This window comes from Solea senegalensis, linkage group LG1 (assembly GCF_019176455.1).
Source record: "Solea senegalensis isolate Sse05_10M linkage group LG1, IFAPA_SoseM_1, whole genome shotgun sequence".
NCBI classification, from domain to species: domain Eukaryota; kingdom Metazoa; phylum Chordata; class Actinopteri; order Pleuronectiformes; family Soleidae; genus Solea; species Solea senegalensis.
Genome location: NC_058021.1, coordinates 30,493,280 through 30,521,230, shown reverse-complemented (window position 1 = coordinate 30,521,230; position 27,951 = coordinate 30,493,280). Strand labels below are relative to the sequence as shown.

The 27,951-nt window shown below is 41.1% G+C and overlaps 5 protein-coding genes across 6 annotated transcripts; 3 read left to right on the top strand and 2 right to left on the bottom strand.

The window, feature by feature from the left end:
• The first annotated feature begins 34 nt into the window (after positions 1-34).
• On the top strand, positions 35-6,548 carry LOC122776034 (solute carrier family 22 member 13-like). The gene is made up of 11 exons (XM_044036373.1): positions 35-465; positions 993-1,096; positions 1,182-1,336; positions 1,452-1,623; positions 1,711-1,831; positions 1,909-2,003; positions 2,089-2,303; positions 4,284-4,392; positions 4,474-4,668; positions 4,756-4,812; positions 6,488-6,548. The coding sequence occupies exons 1-11, from the start codon at positions 91-93 to the stop codon at positions 6,516-6,518; spliced, it is 1,629 nt and encodes a 542-aa protein (XP_043892308.1). The 5' UTR covers positions 35-90; the 3' UTR covers positions 6,519-6,548.
• LOC122776043 (solute carrier family 22 member 13-like) lies at positions 6,041-10,779 on the top strand. Its single transcript, XM_044036387.1, has 10 exons — positions 6,041-6,729; positions 7,150-7,253; positions 7,339-7,493; positions 7,644-7,815; positions 7,903-8,023; positions 8,101-8,195; positions 8,281-8,495; positions 9,955-10,063; positions 10,145-10,339; positions 10,427-10,779. The coding sequence occupies exons 1-10, from the start codon at positions 6,361-6,363 to the stop codon at positions 10,485-10,487; spliced, it is 1,596 nt and encodes a 531-aa protein (XP_043892322.1). The 5' UTR covers positions 6,041-6,360; the 3' UTR covers positions 10,488-10,779.
• A 500-nt stretch (positions 10,780-11,279) lies between these two features.
• Positions 11,280-14,673, top strand: LOC122776051 (solute carrier family 22 member 13-like). The gene is given in 11 exon segments (XM_044036395.1): positions 11,280-11,860; positions 12,129-12,232; positions 12,323-12,357; positions 12,360-12,476; positions 12,579-12,750; positions 12,845-12,965; positions 13,681-13,775; positions 13,856-14,070; positions 14,155-14,263; positions 14,336-14,530; positions 14,610-14,673. Coding segments are annotated over 11 exon segments (1,593 nt in total). The 5' UTR covers positions 11,280-11,491; the 3' UTR covers positions 14,671-14,673.
• Positions 14,657-26,975, bottom strand: LOC122776059 (LIM domain and actin-binding protein 1). 2 transcript variants are annotated; one of them, XM_044036408.1, is made up of 11 exons: positions 26,892-26,975; positions 26,522-26,688; positions 26,336-26,426; positions 25,366-25,731; positions 24,446-24,811; positions 24,210-24,288; positions 23,132-23,274; positions 22,831-22,875; positions 17,130-17,260; positions 15,332-15,493; positions 14,659-15,251 (listed from the first exon to the last, which is right to left on the bottom strand). In XM_044036408.1, the coding sequence occupies exons 2-11, from the start codon at positions 26,650-26,652 to the stop codon at positions 15,245-15,247; spliced, it is 1,521 nt and encodes a 506-aa protein (XP_043892343.1). In that variant the 5' UTR covers positions 26,653-26,688; positions 26,892-26,975; the 3' UTR covers positions 14,659-15,244. The 2 variants fall into 2 exon arrangements, with proteins under 2 accessions (XP_043892352.1, XP_043892343.1); XM_044036417.1 differs by lacking the exon at positions 24,446-24,811 and having other exon boundaries at positions 14,657-15,251.
• On the bottom strand, positions 17,271-22,820 carry LOC122776029 (xin actin-binding repeat-containing protein 1-like). Its single transcript, XM_044036360.1, has one exon. It carries the CDS (start codon positions 22,523-22,525, stop codon positions 17,483-17,485), a length of 5,043 nt encoding a protein of 1,680 aa, XP_043892295.1. The 5' UTR covers positions 22,526-22,820; the 3' UTR covers positions 17,271-17,482.
• Positions 26,976-27,951: the final 976 nt, after the last annotated feature.

The following is a 27,951-nucleotide window of genomic DNA, read 5'->3' as shown; positions in this document are numbered from 1 at the left end:
CACTATAAGCATTAACCTAGAGTTTGTGCACTGGTTTTACTGGGTATTTCTGTGTTCCCTGCTGCACTCCGAGGACGCACAGACGTCAATATGAGCAACTTTGGGCAGATCCTGAAGGAGATTGGGGAGTTTGGTTTATTCCAAAAACTTCTGGTTGTTGCAATATGCATCCCCAGTATGTTTACAGCATTTGATTTGATCGGTCAGGTGTTCACAGGCATGAACTTCCCACATCACTGTAACACTGACTGGATTTTGGCCCAAGGACCCAACCTGACGGAGGAGAGACAGAAGAATCTCACCATTCCCGTGAACAGTGATGGAACGTACGAGAGCTGTGAAATGTTCACGCCGGTGGATTTGGATTTGGAAACGATCGAAGTTTATGGGATTAACACAACGACAGTATGCATCAATGGAGAAGTTTATGAAACACCCAGAGGTGCTTCTAGCATTGTCACCGAGGTAAGAGACACTTTCTTCTCCAGTTCTGCTAACCAGTTTTTGACCAGACAAGGGAATACTTACAACCAAAATGCAATATGTATGTAAAACTCCACAAAGTGACCACCAAGCTTTTAATCCACACCTGCAGCAAAAAGTAATTTTTAGTGTCTGTGGCAGTCTCAATGTCTTTTACAATGTCTTTTATTTCTATTTATGTTTTATGACTACCTCTTATTTTATTTTAACTATGTACTGTCTCCTTTTAAGATTCAATGTTTTTATGCTGGTGAACTGAAGGTGATTTGCACCTTGGTGGACAATAAAGTTCTTTTCTATTCTATTCTATTCTATTCTATTCTATTATATTCTATGCAGTGACCAAGACTGAAATGATGTAGAGCCATTTCAATACATGTCGTTTTGAATGGCAAATAATTTAATTTCACCACCCTGCCATTATCATTGTGATGACTCATTCTATGCACAATTAAACTTAAATCTCTGTTCACCATTTTAATATTTTCTTTCTTCCTTCCCGTCATCAGTTTGACCTGATGTGTGACACGGTCAGTTTCATTGAGATCTCACAGTCCATCCACATGGCCGGTCTTTTGGTGGGAGCACTGGTGTTTGGGTCGATGGCTGACAGGTACTGACGCCACTTTACTGTAGATGTGTAGAAGAAACGGATTGAAATGGATGAAAATGTTTCATAGTTTTTTCTCTTTTCACAGGTTCGGTCGACGCTTCGTGCTACTCATCGCATTCTTTCAGCTCATGTTGAGTGGTCTTGCTTCTGCTTTCTCACCCAACATCTATGTGTATATAGTTTTCAAATTCTTCAGTGGCATCGCAACTTCTGGCATTATTCTGTGTGGATTTGTTCTTGGTAAGTTCTGCTGTCCACAACAGTAGCATTTCTGGTTCTGCCAATGTGGGAAGCAAAAGCACCATTTTAAGATTCTGTCACCCACTAATAGCATTGTTGTCTTCTTGCTCTTAAGGTGGAGAATGGACTGACTCTTCCAAATTTGCTTTGGTTACCATTATGTGCCTTTTGACGTTCTCTATTGGACTGGTGGTAACATCTGGCATAGCCTATTTGATCCGTAACTGGAGGATCCAACAGCTGGTGTTCTACAGCCCTATTATCGTCTTCCTGGGAGTCTTTTACTGGTCAGCAGCCTCACATACTGTATTCATTCTTCTAAAATGGCAGCTATGGGAAAATAATAAATGTTTATATTTCACGTCGACACCTAGGATTCTTCCAGAGTCGGCTCGCTGGCTCATCACCCAGGGCAAGAAGGAGGAAGCCATAAAGGAGATCCAGAGGGCAGCTAAGGTGAATGGTAGGAAGGTCCCAGAAGACATATTGAATCAGGTGAGTGACATTCAAGAATAAAAAGAAAGAAATCTAAAATAACAATGCTCTGAATTATAAACTAATACATCTAAAAGTTGGAGGTTGAGGAAACATCTGAGAGAAGAAGCATGGTGGACATCTTCAGAATCTCATATCTGAGGAAACGTGTTCTCATAATGTGCTACATCTGGTGAGTTCATTTCAATCACAATCTGCTGTCTCTTCTACATCACTACCTTTGTGGTGGCACTGACCACATGTCTCCCATGTCATAGGTTTGCAATAAGTCTGTTGTACTACGGACTGAGCCTGAATGTTGGCAACTTTGGGTTGGACATCTACCTCACACAGTTCATCTTTGGGCTAGTAGAAATTCCTGCACGTCTGGGCTCTTTGCCACTAATCCAGCGCTTTGGGAGGAGAATATGTGTCGTGGTGTCGCTATTTTTTGGAGGTTCTGCTACTCTTGGGACACTTGTTATTCCAAAAGGTAACGTGTCACATGCCAACATGACTGTATCATTATTTTATTGTTAACACAACACAAATAGATTCATAAGTAGAAGATCTACCAGCTGATAGTATGGAGAGTTTAGTGTTGTTTCTTTGCTCTCTTGGTTTTTCTTATAGCAAGCTTTTGACATGAAAATGGCCAAAGCGGTGTTGAATGCTGAGCCGAAGTCAACAAACCGCATTCTTGCATAATACATAAGTGTTCTTGTTGTCCAGTTGTGTTGTGCGCCTTTGTTTACGGCCTCTTCACAGCCTGCAAGCACTTTCTGACTATAGAGCACTATTGATAAGTAGTAAGAGCAGTATAGATAAGGTGGGAATATTTACAGGTAAGAGCAGTATAGATAACATGAAATAGATAGGTAGTATACATGGGATACAGATTGTAGTATGTAGCGGCAGAAGTTCACCAGGATGGGAGAGGACAGATGGTTCTTCTTCTTCAGTGTCCTCAGGAAGAAGAGTCTCTGGTGGGCCTTCTTGACCAGGCTGGAGGTGTTAGTTGTCCAGGACAAGAGATGTGGGTCCCCAGGAACCTGAAGCTGGAGACACGTTGAACAGCCATACTGTTGATATGGGTGGGGTCATGTGAGCCTCTTGACCCTCTCTCCCTCCTGAAGTCCACAATGAGCTCCTTAGTCTGACTGGTGTTCAGGAGCAGGTTGTTGTCAGTGCACCATGCAGCTAAACGCTGTACCTCCGGCCAGTAGTCGGCCTGGTCGTTGTCACTGATGAGGCTGATCACCGCGGTGTCATCTGCAAACTTGATGGCGTTGGATAGGGCTGTAAAGTCCCGGTCGACTGGTTGATTAATCAGTCGATCTGTTCTGGTTCAACTCAAATTCTGATGAGTCGACTTTTTGCCATGTTAATTTCATACAGTCTATGCCATGTTAATTTCATACAGTCTATGGTTAATTTGATTTCATCTGGAGGAATGTACCAAGTGCTAATAGGGGTGTTTTCAGAGCACCCCTGTTCCACAGGTTACAGCGGGTCTTCAGAGAACACCCCCCTTGTTTTCAGTATTTTGGATTAGCCCAACCCACCGGCGACAGAAAGACTACAGAACATCCGGTGGTTTTATTTAATTGAGCTACAGTCCGTCCTCCTCTAACATCCATGTCAAAGACATCGGCAGTGTGGCAGCATTTTCCAGAAAATAGATGGCGATATAAAAGTCGAATGCAAAGTTTGCCAGCAACAGTTTGCATATCACAGCTCGACTACAAACATATCATGTAAAACGGTAAGCTAACTTGTCTTCGTTATGTTGATCAGACGTTATGATATTGCGCAGATGCACAAGATGCAAAACGCTTTCCGAGCCCCGGCCCTCCCTCGATTAGTCGATTTTGAGTAGAAATTTCAGGGCTTCAGTCGACCATGAATTTTGTTGGTTGATTAGAGCCCTAGCGTTGGATCCATGCACAGGTCTGCAGTCATGAGTGAAGAGGGAGTAAAGGAGTGGGCTTAGCACACAGCCCTGTGGTACACCACTGTTGAGGTAGTAGTGGTGGAGCAGATGTGGCCTGACCTAAGATTCTGAGGTCTGTTGGTCAGAAAGTCTGTGATCCAGATGCAGAGGGGAGAGGTTGATGCCTAGGTCTCCAAGTTTAGTGTTAACTTAGAGGGGATGAATTGAAGTCAACAAGCAACATTCTTGCATTCTTGTTCTCGCCGTCCAGGTGTGTTGTCTGCCTTCCATGTATTTTTAACGAGGTTTAACTAATTTTACCTCAAACAAAGCATGTTTATTTTACCATAGTGGCTGAATTGATTTCTATTCTGACCACAGACAATGCAATGAAAGTGTCAAAGTCACTTTCGTCAGCTGTTCAGGGGGTCATCCAGTTGTATCATTATTATTATTATTATTTATTATTGTAATATTGTCATGCAACATATATTATATTTGTGTATGATTTTCAAGTGTTTGGTGATTTTTTTCCTCCAGATCTTCCAGCGGTGGTCACAGTCCTAGCTGTACTCGGAAAATTTGCAGCATCTGTCACTTTCACCATAGTCTTTGTGTATTCTGCAGAACTGTACCCAACAGTTTTAAGGTAAGATAGGTCCATATCTTACCTTATATGTTTGCTCATATAAGTTGGCGTGGCTGATGAGCTCTGTGCCTGTACTGGTAGGCAGAATGGTGTAGGTCTGAACTCCACGTGTGCTCGTATCGCGGGCATCCTGTCTCCACTGATCAGACTCCTGGGCGTCTACCATCACACCATCCCCATGCTGATATACGGCATCTTCCCCATTACTGCTGGAGTCCTCTGTTTACTACTTCCTGAAACTTGTAATGTTGGACTTCAAGACCACACTGAAGAAACGTATGTATATATAAAAGAAAATCACCAGAAGAAAATCAAAGCAATATTTTTATTTGTTGTTTTTCTTTCTTTCTTTTTTTTCTCCAGAAAACCTGACAATGACACTATCGAGATTCCATCCAAACCAGAAAAGAGCACAAAAATGTAATTTAAATGGCCATAGTGGTTTTTACAGTCGTTTCCTACAGTGTGCTTCTGTTCATCTGTTGTTTTAGTAACTTTGACAGCATGCAGTCATAAAAAAAAGAAGAAAAATTTGACTCAGTAATATTTTTTTCATCATGTTCCATGTTTAAATAGCAAATGGAATCATCTAGGCCAGTGGTTCCCAACCTTTTTTCCTAGAAGCCCCCCTTGCTTATGTCCAGGACAAACTAGGCCCACTAGTTTTTTTTTGATACCGGCGAGTCTTTGGTACTTTTATGTTTCTTACACAACAGGAACGTGATCAGGTGTTGGTGATAAATAGCTTAATAAATTGAAAATTGTAGTTTTTATTAGGGTGATAATGACTTCTAATTATCCAGTAGAGTGTCTGATTGGGATGCACAAATATAATTACATTAACCTCACAAAGTCAGAGTGGTCAAAGCTCTGCGCCTCCCCATGTTATTTCTGTTGCACCCCCAAGCGGGCCTTGGACCCCAGGTTGGGAACCATGGATCGAGGCTATTTATTAACTACATGAATCAAAAGAAAAAAACAGGAACTGGAAATACGTCACGACACGCTGTAAACAAACGAGGGATCGTTTTTAAACTACACTTGAATGCAAGGTAGTCACAAACTGTAAAATCTGTAGATCTTTTCATTCATTCAGTCATTCAGTCATTGTTTTTATAAATTATTATAGATGACACCTATGTTGGGTCCACACGGTGGTGTAGTGGTTAGCACTCTCGCCTTGCAGCGAGAAGACCCGGGTTCGAGCCCCGGTTGGAACAAGGGCCTTTCTGCATGGAGTTTGCATGTTCTCCCCGTGTGTGCGTGGGTTCTCTCCGGGTACTCCGGCTTCCTCCCACAGTCCAAAAACATGCAATGTGGGGATTAGGTGGATTGGACACTCTAAATTGACCATAGGAGTGAGTGTGAGAGTGAATGGTTGTTTGTCTCTAGTTGTGTGTGGCCCTGCGATGGACTGGCGAACTGTCCAGGGTGTACCCCGCCTATCGCCCGATGTAGCTGAGATTGGCACAGCACCCCCCGCGACCCTCTGGTGGAGGATAAAGCGGTTAGATGATGACTGACTGACTGACCTATGTTCTTCTTTATGTGACACTGGTGGGGTGGCGCCCTAGCGCCCTCTATGGATGGGCCGCCACTGCTGCCCACATTTAAAACAAAAACGGACATTGTCCCCACACTGCCCAGCTCTGGTGTCTGTCTGTCTATCTGTCTGTCTCTGATTGCCACACAGCACCAGCTGTGTTAAGCTGCTTTCCTGGGCCATCTCCACACCTGGTCCCTCTTGAAGCTAACACACCAACATCCACATTCAGGTTTTACAATAAACATTGCCAACTAAGAACAAATTTGACGTTTAGCAATTTAGACTTCAGTCGCCTGAGGTACTGAGGGATCCTGTGGTTAGTTTTTTTAAACATAATCAGGATGAAGCTGGATTCAATTGGTGGCAGTTAGACGTCATTTGGATATTTTTGTGTTCCACTGTGAGGACACACAGATACCGATATGAGCAACTTTGAGCATATCCTGATGGAGATTGGAGAGTTTGGTTTATTTCAAAAACTTTTAGTCGCTGCATCATGCATCCCCAGCATTTTTTTAGCCTTTGATTTGATCGGTCAGGTGTTCACAGGTATGAACTTCCCACATCACTGCAACACTGACTGGATCTTTGCCCAAGTGACCAACCTGACGGAGGAGAGACAGAAAAATCTCACCATTCCTCTGAAAAATGAAGGGAAATATGAAAGCTGTGAAATGTTCACATCAGTGGATTTGGAAACTTTTGAAGCATATGGGGTTAACGCGACGACAGGATGCATAAACGGATCAGTTTATGAGACACCCAAAGGTGCTTCCAGCATTGTCACCGAGGTAAGAGACACTCATTTATTCTCCAGTTCTTGACCAGACAAGGGAATACATACAACCAAAAATGCAATATGTACATGTAAAACTCGACAAAGTGACCGCCAAGCTTTTAATCCACACCTGCAGCAAAAAGCAGTTTTTAGTGTCTGTGGCAGTCTCAATGTCTTGTCTTTTATTTCTATTTATATATTGTGACTACCTCTTATTTTATTTTAACTATGTACTGTCTCCTTTTAAGATTCAATGTTTTATGCTGGTAAGCCAAAAGTGAATTTCATGACAATAAAGTTTTATTCTATTCTATTCTATAAGAATTTAATTTCACCACCCTGCCATTATCATTGTGATGACTCATTCTATGCACAATTAAACAAAATCTTTGTTCACCATTTTAATATTTTCTTTCTTCCTTCCCGTCATCAGTTTGACCTGATGTGTGACACGGTCAGTTTCATTGAGATCTCACAGTCCATCCACATGGCCGGTCTTTTGGTGGGAGCACTGGTGTTTGGGTCGATGGCTGACAGGTACTGACGCCACTTTACTGTAGATGTGTAGAAGAAACGGATTGAAATGGATGAAAATGTTTCATAGTTTTTTCTCTTTTCACAGGTTCGGTCGACGCTTCGTGCTACTCATCGCATTCTTTCAGCTCATGTTGAGTGGTCTTGCTTCTGCTTTCTCACCCAACATCTATGTGTATATAGTTTTCAAATTCTTCAGTGGCATCGCAACTTCTGGCATTATTCTGTGTGGATTTGTTCTTGGTAAGTTCAATATTCACAAGTGAAACCTAGTATCACCAAGACCTGCTGTCCACAACAGTAGCATTTCTGGTTCTGCCACTGTGGGAAGCAAAAGCACCATTTTGAGATTCTGTCACCCACTAATAGCATTGTTGTCTTCTTGCTCTTAAGGTGGAGAATGGACTGACTCTTCCAAATTTGCTTTCGTTACCATTATGTTCCTTTTGACATACTCTATCGGACTGGTGATAACATCTGGCATAGCCTATTTGATCCGTAACTGGAGGATCCAACAGCTGGTGTTCTACAGCCCTATTATCGTCTTCCTGGGAGTCTTTTACTGGTCAGCAGCCTCACATACTGTATTCATTCTTCTAAAATGGCAGCTATGGGAAAATAATAAATGTTTATATTTCACGTCGACACCTAGGATTCTTCCAGAGTCGGCTCGCTGGCTCATCACCCAGGGCAAGAAGGAGGAAGCCATAAAGGAGATCCAGAGGGCAGCTAAGGTGAATGGTAGGAATGTCCCAGAAGACATATTGAATCAGGTGAGTGACATTCAAGAATAAAAAGAAAGAAATCTAAAATAACAATGCTCTGAATTATAAACTAATACATCTAAAAGTTGGAGGTTGAGGAAACATCTGAGAGAAGAAGCATGGTGGACATCTTCAGAATCTCATATCTGAGGAAACGTGTTCTCATAATGTGCTACACCTGGTGAGTTCATTTCAATCACAATCTGCTGTCTCTTCAACATCACTACCTCTGTGGTGGCACTGACCACATGTCTCCCATGTCATAGGTTTGCAATAAGTCTGGTGTACTACGGACTGAGCCTGAATGTTGGCAACTTTGGGTTGGACATCTACCTCACACAGTTCATCTTTGGGCTAGTAGAAATTCCTGCACGTCTGGGCTCTTTGCCACTAATCCAGCGCTTTGGGAGGAGAATATGTGTCGTGGTGTCGCTATTTTTTGGAGGTTCTGCTACTCTTGGGACACTTGTTATTCCAAAAGGTAACGTGTCACATGCCAACATGACTGTATCATTATTTTATTGTTAACACAACACAAATAGGTTCATAAGTAGAAGATCTACCAGCTGACAGCATGGAGAGTTGTTTCTTTGCTCTCTTGGTTTTTCTTAGAGCAAGCTTTTGACATTAAAATGGCCAAAGCGGTGTTGAATGCTGTTCCATGTGTTGTTTTTTTTGTAGATTTAACTTGTATTCTGAACACAGACAATGCAATGAAAGGGTCAAAGTCACTGTCTTCCATCAGCTATTCACAGATTAGATTAGATTAGATTTTTCTTTAGATCAGATTCAATTTTATTTTCATTACACATTATAAGTACAGGGTCACGAAATGCAGTTTAGCTTCCAATCAGAAGTGCAAAGAGCAGCAAGTGCAGTATATACACTATGTACAGCAGTATAGTTAAGTAGTATAGATAAGTAGTAAGAGCAGTATAGATAGGGTGGGAATATGTACAGGTAAGAACTGTATAGATAACATGAAATAGATGCAGTATACATGGTATACAGATGTAGTATTCTGAACAAAATATACAGATGGGTTATGTACAGAGGTCCTCTGGAGAATACACAGATATGGTACAGAAGTATAAACACTGTGAACATACTAGATTCTAGATGAGGAGAGTGTAGTGGTGTGGGAAGGGGTGAGCAAGGTTCAGCGGGGGACAGCTGTGGGGACAAAGCTGTTCCTGAGCCTACTGGTTCTGGTCCTGATGCTTCTGTAGTGCCTTCCAGAGGGAAGGAGACAGAAGTATGGGCAGCAGGATGGGAGGAATCCTTAAGAATGCTTAGAGCCCGGCGTAGACAACGCTTCCCCTGGACATCCTCAATTGTGGTAGGTGGAGTCCCTGTGATGCACTGGGCAGTTTTCACTGCCCGCTGCAGTGCCTTGCGGTTGGCGACCAATCAGTTCCCATACCAGACAGTTGGTTAGGATGCTCTTGATCTCACAACGGTAGAAGTTCACCAGGATGGGAGAGGACAGGTGGTTCTTCTTCTTCAGTGTCCTCAGGAAGAAGAGTCTCTGGTGGGCCTTCTTGACCAGGCTGGAGGTGTTAGTTGTCCAGGACAAGTTCTCTGAGATGTGGGTCCCCAGGAACTTGAAGCTGGAGACACGTTGAACAGCCATACCGTTGATATGGATGGGGTCGTGTGAGCCTCTAGGCTCCCTCCTGAAGTCCACAATGAGCTCCTTAGTCTTACTGGTGTTCAGGAGCAGGTTGTTGTCAGTGCACCATGCAGCTAAATGCTGTACCTCCAGCCTGTAGTCGGCCTCGTCGTTGTCACTGATGAGGTCAAAGTCACTTTCGTCAGCTGTTCACAGGGTCATCCAGTTGTATTATTATTATTTATTATTGTAATATAATCATGCAACATATATTATATTTGTTTATTGTTTATGATTTTCAAGTGTTTGGCGATTTTTTTTCCTCCAGATCTTCCAGCGGTGGTCACAGTCCTAGCTGTACTCGGAAAATTTGCGGCATCTTTCACTTTCACCATAGCGTATGTGTATTCTGCAGAACTGTACCCAACTGTTTTAAGGTAAGATAGGTCCTTATCTTACCTTATATGTTTGCTCATATAAGTTGGCGTGGCTGATGAGCTCTGTGCCTGTACTGGTAGGCAGAATGGTGTAGGTCTGAACTCCACGTGTGCTCGTATCGCGGGCATCCTGTCTCCACTGATCAGACTCCTGGGCGTCTACCATCACACCATCCCCATGCTGATATACGGCATCTTCCCCATTACTGCTGGAGTCCTCTGTTTACTACTTCCTGAAACTTGCAATGTTGGACTTCAAGACCACACTGAAGAAACGTATGTATATAAAAAAGAAAATCACCAGAAGAAAATCAAAGCAATATTTTTATTTGTTGTTTTTCTTTCTTTCTTTTTTTTCTCCAGAAAACCTGACAATGAGACTATCGAGATTCCATCCAAACCAGAAAAGAGCACAAAAATGTAATTTAAATGGCCATAGTGGTTTTTACAGTCATTTCCTACAGTGTGCTTCCGTTCATCTGTTGTTTTAGTAACTTTGACAGCATGCAGTCATAAAAAAAAGAAGAAAACTTTGACTCAGTAATATTTTTTTTCATCATGTTCCATGTTTAAATAGCAAATGGAATCATCTAGGCCAGTGGTTCCCAACCTTTTTTCCTTGAAGCCCCCCTTGCTTATGTCCAGGACAAACTAGGCACGCTCCTGGGCACGCACACAAAAAAGAATAAAGTAAAAAGTTCATATGCAAAAATAAACAGCAGTTGTAGGTTTTTGTTCCTATATACTCACAGTGTATATAGATAAAAACTGTCCTGTGCTTTCATTAAATAAAACCAAGGTATTGCCTTGGTTTCTTTGTTTGATACCGGTGAGTCTTTGGTACTTTTATGTTTCTTACACAACAGGAACGTGATCAGGTGTTGGTGATAAATAGCTTAATAAATTGAAAATTATAGTTTTTATTAGGGTGATAATGACTTCTAATTATCCAGTAGAGTGTCTGATTGGGATGCACAAATATTGTGAACCGTGGATCTAGGCTATTTATTAACTACACAAATCAAAAGAAAAAAACAGGAAGAGTAATCTTCATCTTTATGTGAGACTGGTGGGGCAGTGCCCTAGCGCCCTCTATGGATGGGCTGCCACTGCTGCCCACATTTAATACAAACACTACAGACTGGTGTCTGTCTGTCTGTCTCTGATTGCTACACAGCACCAGCTGTGTCGAGCTGCTTTCCTGAGCCATCTCCACACCTGGTCCCTCTTGAAGCTAACACACCAACACCAACATCCACATTCAGGTTTTACAGTAAACATTATTAGCTAAGAAAAAATTTGACTTCAGTCGCCTGAGGTACTGAGGGTTTTTTAAACATAATCAGGATGAAGCTGGATTCAATTGGTGGCAGTTAGACGTCATTTGGATATTTTTGTGTTCCACTGTGAGGACACACAGATACTGAAATGAGCAACTTTGAGCAGATCCTGATGGAGATTGGGGAGTTTGGTTTATTTCAAAAACTTTTAGTCGCTGCATTATGCATCCCCAGCATTTTTTTAGCCTTTGATTTGATCGGTCAGGTGTTCACAGGTATGAACTTCCCACATCACTGCAACACTGACTGGATCTTTGCCCAAGCGACCAACCTGACGGAGGAGAGACAGAAAAATCTCGCCATTCCTCTGAACGACGATGGAAAATATGAAAGCTGTGAAATGTTCACACCAGTGGATTTGGAAACTAGTGAAGCATATGGGGTTAACGCGACGACAGGATGTATAAACGGATCAGTTTATGAGACGCCCAAAGGTGCTTCCAGCATTGTCACTGAGGTAAGAGACAGTAAATGTCTGTTTTATTACTGAATTTTATTACAGTTTCTGTGCAATCACAACATCATTCTGCATGTACACGATCTTTGGGTCTTCTGTTGTGCCAGTCGATCAAATATTGTGTAGGTGGTAGACAACACAAAGTGAGATCATTTTTATGCGTAATATCTTTGCACACTAACAGTTGCATCAAGTCTAGTTACGACACCAGCAGCAATCTTTAAATCTCCATTCACCATTTAACTGTTTCCCTTTTCCCCGTGATCAGTTTGATTTGGTGTGTGACAGGAGCAGTTTCATTGAGATCTCGCAGTCCGTCTACATGGCCGGTCTCTTGTTTGGAGCAGTGGTGTTTGGACTGATGGCTGACAGGTCTTTAATTGTGCATTAGAAACCTATTGAAGTGTATTTTGCATCATAAAAACACATCAAATGCGTAACAGTTCTCTCCTTTTTTTGCAGGTTCGGTCGACGCTTCGTGGTCCTCCTCTCACACCTCAGCTGCTGCTGTGTGGTGTTGCCGCTGCTTTCTCACCCAACGTCTATGTTTATATGGTTTTAAAATTCTTGTCTGGCATCGCAGTTTCTGGTATTCTTAATACTGTTTTTGTCATCGGTAAGTCTCAACATTCACAACTGATCATAGCTTTATATGACTAATAATGAATATTAACTTTTGTACTCCTCAAAACCAACATTCTGTGCCATTGCTCTCAAGGTGCAGAATGGACCGATTCTTCCAAGTTTGCTCTGTGTACCATTATCTGCCAATCTACATTCTCTCTTGGACTGATGATCATATCTGGCGTTGCCTATTTGGTCCGTAACTGGAGGATCCTGCAGCTGGTGCTCTACTGCCCTCTTGTCCTCGTCCTGGGACTCTTTTACTTGTTAGCATACCATATTCACTTATCATTCATGTTTAAAATGTGTAACGGCAGGCAGAAGAATGAATGTTTACTAGTTTATTTTCACGTCACCTAGGATTCTTCCAGAGTCGGCTCGCTGGCTCATCACCCACGGCAAGAAGGAGGAAGCCATAAAGGAGATCCAGAGAGCAGCTAAGATGAATGGGAGGAAGGTCCCAGAAGACTTATTGAATCAGGTGAGCAACTTTAAAAGGCTTATGTTACCCCTCGACTACTCCGTCCATCAAATGATTGTCATCTGGTGGTGCCAACACGCCACACCAGACAATCCAGACTCTTTTCATGTGTCGTTCCACGCTGGTGGAATGACCTACTGAGCACTACACTACCAGAACCCAGCTCTTCCAAGAGCATCTTCTGTCCTAGCACTGACCTTACCATCTCCTTCAGTACTTGGATCCACCACGGAACTCTCACCCTCTATCTGTTCCTCCGTAGTGGAGTTCTTTCCAAGACTTCTTCTATGTAAAGTGCAATAACTGATGCTCAGTCACTTTGTTTACACAAACACAGGACAATCACTTCTCTCTTTTAAAGTGCCTTCTTTTTTCTGTTTTTACACCGGCCTTGCTGCTATATTTTTGTTATCTTATGTTAATTTATACATAGTCATAGTTTCTGGAAAAATGTAAACAACATTTCTTATTCTTATTTTATTGTTAATATTTCTATTTTCTCTTTTAAAATTGTTACTTATATATATGTATTTTGCACCAAGGGAGTGGCACCCAAATTTCATTTTCCAAAAAATAACGATAATAAAAGCTATTCTGATTCTGATTCTGATATGTAGCTTATTCCTCTCTTGTAAATGTAAAAGAATCTTTGACTTCTGCCAAAAATCACAATATTTTAAATGAATATATGGTGAATACACCCTAAAATATTTAGGTGGAGCTTGTGGAAAGGTCCAAAAGACGAAGCATGTTGGACATCTTCAGAATCTCATATCTGAGAAAGCGGGCTCTCATCATGAGCTACATCTGGTGAGTTAATTTCAATCACAATCTCTTCTACATCACTACCTTTATGGTGGCACTGATGATATATGTCTCCCACGTAATAGGTTTGCAGCAATTCTGGTGTACTACGGACTGAGCCTGAGTGTTGACAATTTTGGGGTGGACATCTACGTCACACAATTCGTCTTTGGTGTAGTAGAAATTCCCGCACGTCTGGGCTCTTTGCTATTTATCCAGTGCTTTGGGAGGAGAATAAGTCAAGCAGGGGTGCTATTTCTTGGAGGTTTTGCTTGTCTTGGGATACTTGTTATTCCAAAAGGTAATGTATCAATGCTAACATGACTCAATCTAATTTATGTTTGTCATAAATGGGATTTTGTCTTGGGTTTTTTTTCCTCTCCAGATCTTCCAGTAGTGATCACAGTCATAGCTGTGCTAGGAAAATTTGCGGCAACTGCCTGTTTCGCCATAATCTTTGTGTACACTGCAGAACTGTACCCGACTGTGTTAAGGTAAAGTAGGTCCTATATTGGAGGTGAGATATAGTGAAGTCCATGTTAGCTCATATAAGTTGGCTTTGGTAGGCAGAGTGGTGTGGGTCTGAACTCCATGTGTGGTCGCTTTGCGGGCGTCCTCGAGCCACTGATCAGACTCCTGCAGGTCTACCATTACACCATCCCCATGCTGTTCTACGGCATCCTCTCCATTGCTGCTGGAGGCTTGTGTTTATTACTCCCTGAAACCTGCAATGTTGAACTTCAGGACTACGCTGAACTCGGGTGAGTAGCTCTCGTCAGGATTTATCAGGATAACCAATGCAATTGTAATAATCTCTTTTTTTAATTTTTTTTATTTCAGGAATCAGGAGAGTGGCACTGCCAAGATTGTATCCACAGCAGAAAAGAAAAGAAAAATATAAAACAGGTGTTTTATACTTTTTATTTTTTATTTCATTGTGTGTATCTGACATAGTAATATGACTATTGTTGACAGTCTGTAATTAGGTTGAGGTTGTTTAAGGTTTTACTCTTAAATTCACATTTACCATTGCTCAGTTTATAAATGGGAAATTATAAAATGCTGAAGCGTGAACCTGATCAGACAAAAAGGCTAAACCAATATTATGCTTTTCCAACCAAAATTATACCAATATATATGAAAATAAACAGTGGTTGTTGATGTCACAAAAATGCTACCATTTGTTACCGTCTTTAACTATTGTATGATTTTTACATATTATTACATTACACAGTTGAATATATATCACAAAACAATCTGCTGGTTGAATCACAATGGATTTTCCCATCGGTTGATTGATTATTTCATATTTCTGTTGTAGTAGAAGATCAGACCATGAGCAAAATGACTCTAATTGGTCGTCATAACAACACTAAATTACAAAACTAAACAAACAATGATGATTCATTCTATGGTCCTCCAAATATCTTTAGAAAAATCAAATAGATTTGTGTTTTATTGTCATGGTCACCGTTTCATTGGCTGTGGACGGAAACAGAAGAGTTTATGAAAACTGATCACAAAAACCTAGCATGAGCAATGTTTCTGATCGTGGTACTCACATTCCAGTTCCGTGAACCACGTTGGCAGTTTTCTTCAGGAGCCACTGGTTCTTGTGTTGAGCAAATCCAAAGCCCTCATCGTAGTTCCCTTTCTTTCTGAACAGTTGTTGGTAATGAAATATGCAGTAGAACTCCCCGTGTAAAGGTGTGTAATTTTGCATGCTACGGAAAAACACACAAAAGTCCCAATGCAAATAATTCAGATTTATTCATTTTTAATCATGTAGATTGTATTGCACCATTTTACATTCTAACTGAAGATATAGACTGAAATGCTGTCTCATTTGAACGGGGCAGCGTTACGCTGACCCACTCTGTGAATCTGTTGCTTGTCTTACTCATGGTGCATACAGCAGATGTTGACAACTGTTCAACTTTATGTGGGCTTTCTACGGGTTCTCCGGTTTCCTCTCACAGTCCAAAAACATGTAGATTTGGGGATTAAGTAAATTGGACACTGTAAATTGACCTTAGCTGTGAGAGTGAGAGTGGATGGTTGATCCATGTGTTCTCCATGTAGCCCCCACCTATTGACTTATGTCAGCTGAGATTGGCACAGTGTACCCTGAGACCTTCATATGGAGGATAAAACTGTAGAAGATGGATGGATGGAGTTTAAACTCAGTGGACCATCAAAACACAGGCCATTCTCCCCAATGTTATTGTTGGAGACAGAGCATTTAATGGCAGACACCACTTGACAGTTTACTGTATGGCCTCAGGCACTACTTTCAGGTCTTCTTCAATAGCACAGAATGTCAGTTTTGTAAATGATATTCCAATTCAGAGAGAAATACGTTTTGCAGGTGTTTGTTTTTGTTTGTTTTTAGCAAATCTTAAGGTTTAAAACTGGCACAGGATTTATAGCTGGAAGGCTATGTGCAGTTTTTTTCAAATACAGTTGATAGTACATATCCGTCTTCTGTTGCAATACCATGTTGTGCCTCAGGAGGCAACAGTTAAGTCACTCCTGTTTTTGGTTTGCCCTCAATCCAACAAGAGAAGATGTAGAACTACCGCAGTGCAGAGGGCGACAACTTTAAATGTTGCTCTCTATTGTGAGGGGCAGTTTTTTTTTTTTTTCTTACAAATAAAGGACATTTGATGCTGAACTTGGAATATTCATTATCATTTTAAATGGTTATTAAGTAGCCGACAGTGCTAACACTGGCTATGTAGCAACAGTGAATACTTACATACGGTGCCTTTAGCAATAATAATTCTGTTCTGTCATTTATCATGGTAAAAATAATAAAAATATTGCAATACAATCCAAATGTTAACAATGTTATTTTACAAATCAGAAGTCTTGTGAGATTTGTACAACATTTGATTGATATCTTTCAAACAGTATGTATAAAGTGTACATTGAACATAATTAATCAACCAATTAATCAATATAACATTATGAATGTACTTTAATTTAGTTTAATTGTAGATATTGGCCCAAATACAAAATTATATACTGTAATTGTGTCGCACTAGCAAATCAAACAGTGGAAGACTTTATACAGGTATGTTATAATTGATTTGCATTACCATACCATAAAATGCATGCAATTGTTTGCATTAAATATTATCAAATATATTAAATATTATAATATCGTATTACTCTTTTGTTGCATAGGGTATTTGGAGTTATCTTATATCCAGGCCAATATTGATTCATTCTAATACAAGAAGAAATATTGTATATATATATATATATATGTATATATATATATATATATATATATATATACATATGAGATAATTGAGAATAAAGACTACAGCAGAATCTCCTGCATAATATTCTCACCTTAACTTTTTCTTGCACTGTTTACAAATGAAGCACGTTTTGTGAAAAATGTATTTTTCTGCCGTTATTTTTTCCATGGGATAAACCGGCTTCTGGCAGGCATAGCACATCTCCTGACAAGTTGCTTGAAACTGATGATAAAAGATCAACAAAACAACGTGACATTACTCAAAACCAAAAAGTGTGTTTAATTTCAAATGTACGTTTCAAGAATACAAAAAAAACTAGTCAAACATTAAAACATGTACTGCAATGGCAACCTTTTTATGTATAAACAAAAAAAGCTAAATATAGACAAATTTGTCACTGATAATCTAAAAAAAAGTCCAAACATAGCCACTCAATAACTACAACTAAACCATCTTAGTATTACGGTTGACTGGCAGGTGGACTTCTGGGTATGTTGTGACCTGATGTGTCGCCGCACTGACAGATGTTGGACTCGTGGCTGTTAGCATGGTTTCTGGTTGCGTGGTGACAACCGTTTTGGACGAGTAAAACCGATTACCAAAGTGATCGGTACGCTCATAGTTTTGTGTGACTGTTTTGGTTCCTACAATGGGATTCCCCTCTTGGTCGTTTTGCACCTCGAGCACGCTGCGCTCTCGTTTGGGCTTAACTGGACTGTAGGTGGATTGTTTTTGACCTTCTTTTTGAGCTGGGCTGTGGCACGTCAGGGTCTTTGTTGTGCGGAATTTCTCTTCCGTCTTTGGGTTGTGCTGACACATGGGACAAATTGCGGACTCTGGCTGTGCCATATCTGTTTTATCCATTTTTTTAATGCCTGACTCTATGGAGATGAAGGCAGGTGAAGATGGGGGACTTGGTGGTTGCTTTGTAGAGGCTACTTCAGTGGCCGCACCTTGTCTAGCCATGTTTCCCTTTGTGGTAGGGCTTTCCTGTGATTTTGTTCTGCATGACCCAATACTAATTTTACTAATATTTTCAGAAGATGGAGATTCTTTTATCATACCCAAGGACTCTTTGAACAAGCACGATAAACCAGCAATATCTGAGTCAGATTTCAATGTCGAGACAGAGCAAAGAGCCTTCTTTATGGCTTCTTCTATGTCTATAAGTTTGGCTAAGGTCTGCTCTTTCAGATTCATAATTTCCTCACTAGCTCTTTCAAGATCACCAAAAATATGTGCCATCGATGACTTGCTTTGAGGGTTATCCATCAACGGTGATGTCTCCTCTCTCTGTTCCACTTCTAGCTTTTTCTGTTTCTTGTCGTTGGAGGTGACGACCCACTCTGGCACGTTCTCAAACACCCTCCTCATAGATCTCACATCCACCTCGCTCGTGTCTTGCTCAATTTCTTCAACGCGACTCAGAATGTTCTGCAGCTCCTCCTGCTTTTGCAGGTTATCAAAAATTTCCATGGCTGCTGTTATGTTCCCTCTCATGATGTCGTCCATGTGAACTGACAAACGCTGCCGGCGCTCGTCCTCTGTCTCGGTTCGCGCTCTCTTTTCTCTCATCTCAACTTTACTTTCTTGTTTAATTTGTCCCCCAGTCTCGTGCCGGTCTTTGCCATCGTGACATGGATCAGTAACAGTTTGCTGTGGTTTAGAATCCATATGTGAAAGAATAGTGGATTTGTTAGCTTCAATTGTATCTTTTGGATTTTTGTTGTCGGGGTTGGCAAGTTTGACCCGTTTTGGCTTCACAGGGGCATTTTTTATAGACAAAGACTTTTTACCTCCAAATTTTTGGCACGCGTCACTGAAATCTACATGACTCTCATCTGTTTCATTCATTGTGTCTTTGGCCTGGTTTCTTTCCTCGGGGGTTATCACTTTAGGTGTGGCATTTATTTTATTTGGTTGGTTCTTGGTTGACACATCTTCATCCTTGCATACGGTTTTTTCGTGAGATTGCAGTTTCGTTTCAGATCTTAAAATGTCTGTTTGGTTTGACTCAAATTCTTTTGTGTCGCTTGATTGACTATCTCTTTTTTTCTTTTTCAGATGCTTTGGTTTAGGTGGGATGGCTGGTTTTGAAACAATTGGTCTTTTGTTTTCCTCCGTGGCAGCTCTTGCAGCTGATTTATTGAGGGTTTCACTCTGGTTATGGCGCTCCACATTGGGCACATTCATCTGCTCCTGTAACAATTTAACTTGAGCAGATCTGGATTCAATCACAGGACAGAGCTCCGCAGTATTGGGCCTCTGAAAAGATGCCTTATCCACTTTTTGAGATCTGCCTTTTTGAGTTCTGGAAGAATTGTTATATATCATGGCTGCTTTGAAATCTCCCCTTGAGACATTAATATTGGATCTCTCCAGGGAATCCAAAGCTCCTTGAAGTTTTCCTTCAAAAACAACTTCATCCTCTTGCTGTTCATGTGTTGTTTCTGGGCTATCAACAAGAGTTTCAATTTTATTTTGGACCACATCTTCTTGTATGGATTTCATTTGAGATGATCTTGATTCACTCGGAGGACAGAGATTCTCAGTCTGCTGAACTGATGCTTTGTCCACTTTTTGGAAGCTGTCTTTTTGAGTTCTGGAAGAGTTTTTATATACCATAGCTGCTTTGAAATCTCCCCTTGTGACATTTATATTGGATCTCTCCAAGGAATCCAAAGCTTCTTGAAGTTTTCCTTCAAAAACAACTTCATCCTCCTCTTGCTGTTCATGCTTTGTGTCTGGTCTGCCAACAAGAGTTTCAATCTTGTTTTGGACCACATCCTTTTCACAGTGGTTGTCAGTCTGCTGAACTGATGCTTTGTCCACTTTTTGGAAGCCATCTTTTTGAGTTCTGGAAGATTTTTTATATACCATAGCTGCTTTGAAATCTCCCCTTGAGACATTAATATGGGATCTCCCCAAGGAATCCAAAGCTTCTTGAAATTTACCCTGAAAATCTATTTCATCCTCCTGTTGTTCACATTTTGTCTCTGTTCTATCAACAATGGTTTCAAATTTGTTTTGGACCACATTTGTGTCCTTTGGATTCTTTTTACAAGGGGTAGCTTCTGAATGTTCCTTTTCATTGCATATCTCTGTACTTTTGTCTTGATTATCTGTTTTTTGAACTGAAGTACAAGAGAGCAAGTCCACTTTTTGATGCAATTCAGCTTCTGGTCCTGGGAATTGTTCAACAGATTCCGGAAAAAGACGTTTCTGTTTGTTTAGTGATGACTGATACAAAGATTTTGCCTCAGCCGTGGCCTGCTGAAGGCTATCAATTGCAGATTCGAGGTTTGATATCTCGTCGTCATCATCTAACACTTCAACTAGCTGAGCTTGGTGGACCCCGTTGTCATCCTGTGGACCAGGATGTAGATAAAACCCAGATGTTTCAGCTGTGAAATTACAAACTTCTTGTGCAATAAAACCACACTCTGTGGAGTTCTGGCTCTTTCCAATTGCCACTCTTTGACCTTGAATTGCTTTAAAATATGTGGTAGATTGAGTGTGTTTTGGTAGATTTTGTCTTTGATCCACAGAGAACAAGCATTTCAGCTTCTTTACATCCACTGGGACCCACTCTGAAGAACTCTCCTCTGTCTGATCACTTTGAAGCTGTGTTGTTTGTTCCACCTCAGTCTGGTTTGGAGTGAGTTCTTGTTCCTGCTCTGTGGTTTCAATCTGCAGAGTTTTTAAATACTCCAAATCTCCCTTTTCAATACAACTCTTGAATAGTTTCACGTTCCCTTTTTCAGTGACCTCAGGCCTGATTGAGCCAGTGCACATTTGGTCTCGAGGAGTATCTAGAAGGCAGCTTATGGTGGATTCAATTATGCCTTTTCTTACTCCTTGAGTCTCTGTTTTAATGTCATGAGTTTCCTCTATTTCCGGTTCTTTATAATTTGCATCATTTCCTTGTGGAGCACAATAACCTTTCACGTCTTTCTCATCAAAGTAAAAGTAGAGGGAGTAAACAATGACTGCTGCACATTTGTTAGCGTCCTCCTGAATGAGGACTCCTTTCCTCAAAGAGTTATCCTGATTGAGAATATCCTCCACAAGCTGAACTACATTGGCAGTTTTACACTCCATGTCTTGGCTGGTAGTGTAATGCCAGTGGTGCACAGGCACACTCACGACTGTGGCATCCATATTTCCTGTTCTATCCTCCTTGAGATAAGTGATCTGTGGTTTCAGGTTTGACCTTGGCAACAACTGGACTATAAAGTTTTGTGCACCACCTTCAGCCACCTCGTCGTATTTTATCTCAGGCCGACTCTCTAGGAGCACAAATGTAGCCTTTTTTGCTATCATTGTCTCATTAACCTCAATGATTGAGCCATCTGAATGTATGGCATTAGCACGATAAAGGGTATTCAGTGTCTCCTTGATGTTTTCCACCATTGTCTCAATGTCATCCTTATTCTGATGCTTAATTTGGTCAAAGGGCATTGATTCAAACAGATGGGCTCTGTTTTTGACATTAGTTATCAAAGGGGCTTCATATGCCACACAGATATTTGCTGGGATTGGGGATTTTTCTCGTTCTATGTTTGATGAAATAAACGGGTTGTTTCTGAAAAGAGCTGCACGTGTTTGGATGATTTCCTCAGGTCCTCCTTGATCTGTGAGGCTTGAAGGGTCATCTTCAGAGGTTGCGTCACCAGAAAACATCTCTTCACTACTAGAGAAGTTGAGGTCACTGCTTTGACAAACATGTGGCTCCTGTTTCTGTGGCGGACTTGTCAAATCAAAGCTTGTGGTACACACACTGCTCTTGTTTTGACCATGTAGATTATCTTTGCTGCAGGTTTCAAGCTCCTGTTTTTGTGTTTGGATGGCCCCCCTGTCATCCCTAATAGTAGAAACTTTTCCCGGTGACCTATTATCTGAATTTGGCCTAGATGTTTTCTCAGACTGACTCTCAAATATCCTTCGGGAAGCTTGAAAGTCTATTCTTATCTCCTCCTCCTCACACTCTCTATTAGGATCTGGAAGTCTTTTGTCATCCTGCACAACCTCTGTAACACTTTCATGACACGGCCCCTGCTCGTGTTTCTCAAACATGGCAGATTTTGTACTGCTATCACCTTCATCCACTTGTCTGTGTGACATGTGCATCTTGGGAGTGTAAGGAGACACTCTGTTGCTCGAAGCACAGTTCTCAAATAACAAGCATCTCGAGAAGACCTCTCCCTCGTATCCGGTTTCACCAGCTGTCATCCCGCTCTCTGAGCTCAAAACCTCGGCAAGTTCGTCGTCCACGACTTCATCCAACTTCTTCAACTCTGGATGAGTGTGCTTCAGGAGTCTTTTCAATTCGCACTTCTGCCTCTGCTGGTATAACGTTTCTCTGGTTACTTGGCCTGGCATTAACTTTTGGGAATGTTCCCCAGAGGTGTCTTCTGGTCCTGGGTGATGTTTGGCTAAAGGAGGTGGAATAAGGCCATCTTTCCTTGTTTGGGCGTCTTCTGCCATCTTATCTTAGAAGAGCAAAGCAACTTTCTCATCATTGAGTCCTATACATCATAAATTAGCTTGATAAGTGGAAAACATGCCCCCTAGTGCACACATGCAACAAGGACCATGTGTTACCTCTCAAACAATGCCAGCTGATTCGCCTTCCATAGTTCTGAGGGTTAGTGGGTTAGATGAAAGCAACCACTAAATGCAACCACATTGAAATAAGAACTATACAGAGTAAATGGTATCCCATACTGTTGTTTGGTGTTGTTGAGATAATGTGTTAGATGTTTTTGAAACAATGCAAAATTCAAACTTACCTTGAATATTTTAGCTCTTTTTCCAGATTCAGTTGACTGATGTGCCTGAATGGAAACAAGTATTTCAGGTCAAGTTTTGCCTCAATAGTCAACGTTGTCATGACCGCTTAGTTATATTGTATTTACACATTTAAGAATAAATGGCTACACGTATATATGGTATTTTGTGCATTACATGTTATTTTCTGGTAATAAAATATCTAACAATAACTTCTGGGCAACATCAAGAGAATTAAAGTATAAAGTAGTAATAAAAGTAATAAAGTAACAAAGTAACAAAGTAACAAATATAAATGTTTACCAGTTTTAAGCTCTGTGTTGCTTCCTTTGGTGCCACCATTGACAGATAGAGGGCAGACAACTCTTTGACTGAAACACAGAGTGCCTCCTTGTTTTGGACAAAGGAGCTGTCTCTGAAATCTGCAATTGACCTCCTCTTATCATCTGCAAGGACAGTTTTGATGTGTTAACAGCAGGCTGTCGTATAAATTATGCCATCAAAGTCTTTACGTGGGAACTGGAGTGAACAGAGGAGAGCGAAGACACATTGTTGGTTTGTTTACAAGTTATTTGTTTTCCCGAAAAAGACAGGAAGTGTTGCTTATTTCTGGCCACAACATTATGGGACTAAATTAAAACAGCTCCATTTTGAGTCGTCAGTAGTAACTCTTTAGAAAGTTAATAAGTAACAACTGCCACGTAGTTGAGTTATAAATATAGCACTTGTTGCTGTGCGGGACACCTGACTTCACTGACACACACACTCAGAGTTAAATGGACAACAACTCGCGGCAGCTTCAGTCGACAAAGTAAAACACTCACACATAGAAAGACAAGCAGTCGTACCTGCCATCTAACGTGCATATAAATTGATTTCCAGTCAGTTTCCACACAAAATCTCTACTCACAGGTCAACAGCCTCTTTATCCCAGTCTGGTTATTTCCTCCGAGTGTATGGACGTGTGGTTTATGGCCTCACTGACTGGTGTTGTTAGTGCGTCTGGTATTGCAGCCTCTACCACTGTCGGTCATTCCCTCTCTACGTCTCATTCCTGCCCCAGTGACAGCTGACCCTTTCACCCTCCTGTTCTTATTTAGGACCTGTAGTATGCCGGGGGGGGCTATTTCTGTCCAGCTTTGGAGTGGTCCACATCAGGCTGAGTCAATCATGGCTTTGTGCAGAGTCACTGTGTAAAAGTTTCAACCTGAGTCACAGGTTCTCAGCTTCCCCTGGAAAACAACTCTTAACTTGCTTGTGTTCTTCAGCTGAATTAGAATTTCAACTTCAGACAGTATGTCTTTCTTTTTAGCCTTTTTTGCTGTTATAACAGCAGTTCCAGCTCCTACGCAACCTAGATGAAGGATACAGTTGTACTCACCAGCTTCAGAGGCTGCAATTTCCTCAAAGTCAATCCCCCCGATTGTTTTTCTCCTCACCATGTTGGGCTTTTTCACAATCTTGGAGGGGAAAAAACAATAATATATTAGTTTAACATGATTCTGCTGTCAGTCAGGTAACCTTCAGGTGCTTTATTTCTGATCAGTGATAGAAATTACTTTTTTTTTTCACAAATCAATCGTGTTGCTTTAACCTAAGAGTAGTCATTTTGTTTACCTTCTTGGTCACGTGATCCTCCTTAGCATCAGTTTTAGTGTTTTTAAGTGATAAGTCAGCAGGTAAGTGTGTCTTCTGCACCTCGACGAGCCGTTTCCCCTCCTCGACATGTCCGTTCATCACCGGCGTGACGTCTGCTGAGGATGTAAAATCTGCAGCTCGGCTGTTTGTGACAGACTTGAGCTCAAACAAAGCTTTCAGATCCTTGATGGAGCCGGGGCTGCTCTGAAGGCTCCCCATCGACTTGGCGCGCATTAAACTGGGTCTGGGAGATTCTTTGGGGACTTGAGATTGTTCCCTCTCCTCATGTCTTCTTGTCGGAGACGGCAGATTAATCGCTTTACTCTCCAGAAGAGATGGTGTAATCTGACAGTTACACACACACACACACACATAATGAATTTGCATTCAGTTTCAAATTTCCTAAATGAATTCCATTCCGATTCAGAAGGTCTGGACTCAAGTTTATTGAGTATTTATTCTTAGAGATACTTCAGTTTTCATATCAATTTTGTTGAGTTGTGCTGTTTGAATTTAAAATATACAGCCTTGAAGCATGACTGACTGTTTGAAGTCATTGCTGAGTTGTGCAGCAGAGGGTGCTGTTGCCTGTTGCTCATCAGAGGACAACAATGATGTTGTGTAGTTTAATGGCAACAATGGACGCCAAATGGACAAACTAACTTAACCCGTTAACACTGAGCGTATCGCAGACGACACGTTTCCACAAGCGCACCTCGCATCACTGTAAATATGCGAACGCTTGTCCTATCGGAAAAACTCCAGCAGTTTCTGAAAGTTGAGAAGGTTGTAGCGGTAATTTCACTGATGATTCTGCTTTATTTCTGTTCAGTGATAGAAATGGCTTTTTTCACAAATCAATCCTGGTGCTTTAACCTAAGAGTAGTCATTTTGTTTACCTTCTTGGTCACGTGATCCTCTTTAGCATCAGTTTTAGCAGCTTTAAGTGGCACGCCGGCAGGTACGTGTGTCTTCTGCACCTCGACGAGCCGTTTCCCCTCCTCGACATGTCCGTTCATCACCGGCGTGACGTCTGCTGAGGATGTAAAATCTGCAGCTCGGCTGTTTGTGACAGACTTGAGCTCAAACAAAGCTTTCAGATCCTTGATGGAGCCGGGGCTGCTCTGAAGGCTCCCCATTGACTTGGCGCGCATTAAACTAGGTCTGGGAGATTCTTGAGAGACTTCAGATTGTTCCCTCTCCTCATGTCTTCTTGTCGGAGACGGCAGATTAATCTCTGTACTCTCCAGAAGAGATGGTGTAATCTGACATTGGCACACACACACAAATGCATTTATCATTTATTTGCATTCAGTTGCACTACACTGAAGCTGCCGTGTTTGTATCACTATTGATTTCCTAAATCAATTCCATTCCGATTCAGAAGATCTGGACTTTCCGAGTTGATTGAGTATTGATTCATTTTCGAGATATTTCAGTTTTCACACCAATTTTGTTTAGATATGAAAGAGGTTTCCACACAACTAATGCTGCAAAATGTGGATCTTTCTAACGTTGTGCATCTTTAAAAATATTAAAGTCCCCCAAGGTAATTACATTAATGCACTTTTTATTTAATAGGACCACACAGTACAAGTTAGTGCAGTCATAGGTGATCAGTCACACTCATAATGTAAAAGAAACCCCTGTTTGAATTCAAAATGTACAGCCTTGAAGCATATCTGACTGTTTGAAGGACAAGATGACACTAAAGACAATCATGACACTAAAGCATCTGAAAAGTGGCATGGGGACGTTGTTCTGGTTGTACATCATAAATGTTGAACTTTAAAACAATTTTTTAAATATTGGGCTGAATTGACGTCAGATCTTTGCAATGAAAACAGAGACAATCAAAAATGACTTTACCTCTTTTTGCACCCTTGGCTTTGGTATGACGTCATCATTATTGACTGCAGCTGCTTGAACAGATGAAGTCACTTTCACCACAGTTTGATACCTGTGTTGCGCATAAAAGCCATGTTAATGAAAGGTTTTTTCAGTTGTAACACAGATGCAGACAAAATGACAATTGATTTCTTTTTTTTCTCCCACCGAGAAACTAGTTGGGACACAGACACTTTCTTGTCGCACTCTCCTGCTGTGTCCATCCTGGTGGGCTTGTCCCGTGACGAGGTGACACTCTTCTGGGACTGGGTGCGTCTCAGGTTGTTCTTCCAGTCCATGATAAATGACGTCACACGTTGCAAACGACTCTTTCACTTCAGTAGTCGTGAAAGAAAATGATCTCCATTATTACTGCAGTACATTATAGCTCAAATGAAATATCTGTCATGTTCTGTTTACAATGAGTTGTTTTTTTCACAAGTTAACATTTTTTGACATGTAACGCAATTAGAAAACACCAGTAAGTTAAAATCTATAGCATTATAATTAAATGTAAGCTAAGAAACTTAATCATTACCTTGCAGATGTCAACCAGTGTCTGTTCTCTGCGACAGTCCGAAGCTGCATCACAAGACTTTGCACACGACGTGAGCAAAGTCCCTTTTCTTCCTCATTACCCCCCTGATAATGTAAAGTGAAAGTGTCGAGAGATTATAAAGGCGAACACAGGCTGCGTCGGCTGCTTTCACCTGGAATATTTATACTAATTTAGTCGCTCCAGTGGAACATTTATCCAATAAGCCCCATTTAACTCTGTATCAACAGTGTTTTGTGCTGGAGGTGTGTATTGGCCTCTCGAGGCTTTTATGTCAGGTTAAACCTCCAAAGCTCACATGTAATCACTTGTGATCTTTGAGCAGAAGCAGACTGTGCATTAAGAGGAAATTAGATTAACTGTACTGATCCTGAGGGGGGAAACTGGGTCATTACACCACAACACAACAAGACCAAGAACGATATTAGAAAATGGAAGGATGTCATGATGAGCGTTTTGTGTCGAGGCCGAATAACACAGTTACACATTAACATGTTTTTACGATGCTTCCAGAGAAGGTGCATGTTGTGTAACCGCCCAAAAAAGAACTAATAGAACATAAGTTGCTGTGTTTAAAGACGACCCAGAAGGCTGATGTTACCGGTTTCATAGTGTATATTTACAACACTTAATTCATATAAATACTTGTACAGAAAACAACCTGTGTCGTTTACTGTGTGATGGTCAAAAACAGAAGAAGAATTGTTGGATTTAAAGCAAATTTAAGGTTTTCAGTAACAGGACGGGACTTCATTTGTGTTTCGCAGTTTATCAGCGCAACAGGAACAATATGTATCTTTATTTTGGCCCATTTGTAACCGAGAAAAGGGAGAAATTGAATATAAAGAGATGCTACCACAGATAACTTTTTTCTTCTCACTGCACTGCACTTTTTCCCGTTCTTTATTTAGGTTTTAACTGCAGGCGTTCGGCAACAGCCAACATAGCGAGGAGCAAGTGTTGGAGAAGTTCGTCTCCACCAGGGAATTCCAGGGCCTACTGACTGACCCTCATGGGTCAAAAGGTGAGAACAGGAGGAAGC

Coding starts and splice junctions, on each gene's coding strand:
- LOC122776043 (XM_044036387.1), top strand. CDS start 6,361: ATGAGCAACTTTGAGCATATCCTGATGGAGATTGGAGAGTTTGGTTTA. Junction 7,494..7,643: donor TCTGTGTGGATTTGTTCTTG/GTAAGTTCAATA, acceptor CTTGCTCTTAAG/GTGGAGAATGGACTGACTCT. Junction 8,496..9,954: donor GACACTTGTTATTCCAAAAG/GTAACGTGTCAC, acceptor TTTTTCCTCCAG/ATCTTCCAGCGGTGGTCACA.
- LOC122776029 (XM_044036360.1), bottom strand. CDS start 22,525: ATGGCAGAAGACGCCCAAACAAGGAAAGATGGCCTTATTCCACCTCCT.
- LOC122776034 (XM_044036373.1), top strand. CDS start 91: ATGAGCAACTTTGGGCAGATCCTGAAGGAGATTGGGGAGTTTGGTTTA. Junction 466..992: donor CTTCTAGCATTGTCACCGAG/GTAAGAGACACT, acceptor TCCCGTCATCAG/TTTGACCTGATGTGTGACAC. Junction 4,393..4,473: donor CTGTACCCAACAGTTTTAAG/GTAAGATAGGTC, acceptor CTGTACTGGTAG/GCAGAATGGTGTAGGTCTGA.
- LOC122776059 (XM_044036408.1), bottom strand. CDS start 26,652: ATGGACTGGAAGAACAACCTGAGACGCACCCAGTCCCAGAAGAGTGTC. Junction 25,732..26,335: donor AGCCAAGGGTGCAAAAAGAG/GTAAAGTCATTT, acceptor TGCCAATGTCAG/ATTACACCATCTCTTCTGGA. Junction 24,289..24,445: donor AGGATCACGTGACCAAGAAG/GTAAACAAAATG, acceptor TTCCCCTCCAAG/ATTGTGAAAAAGCCCAACAT.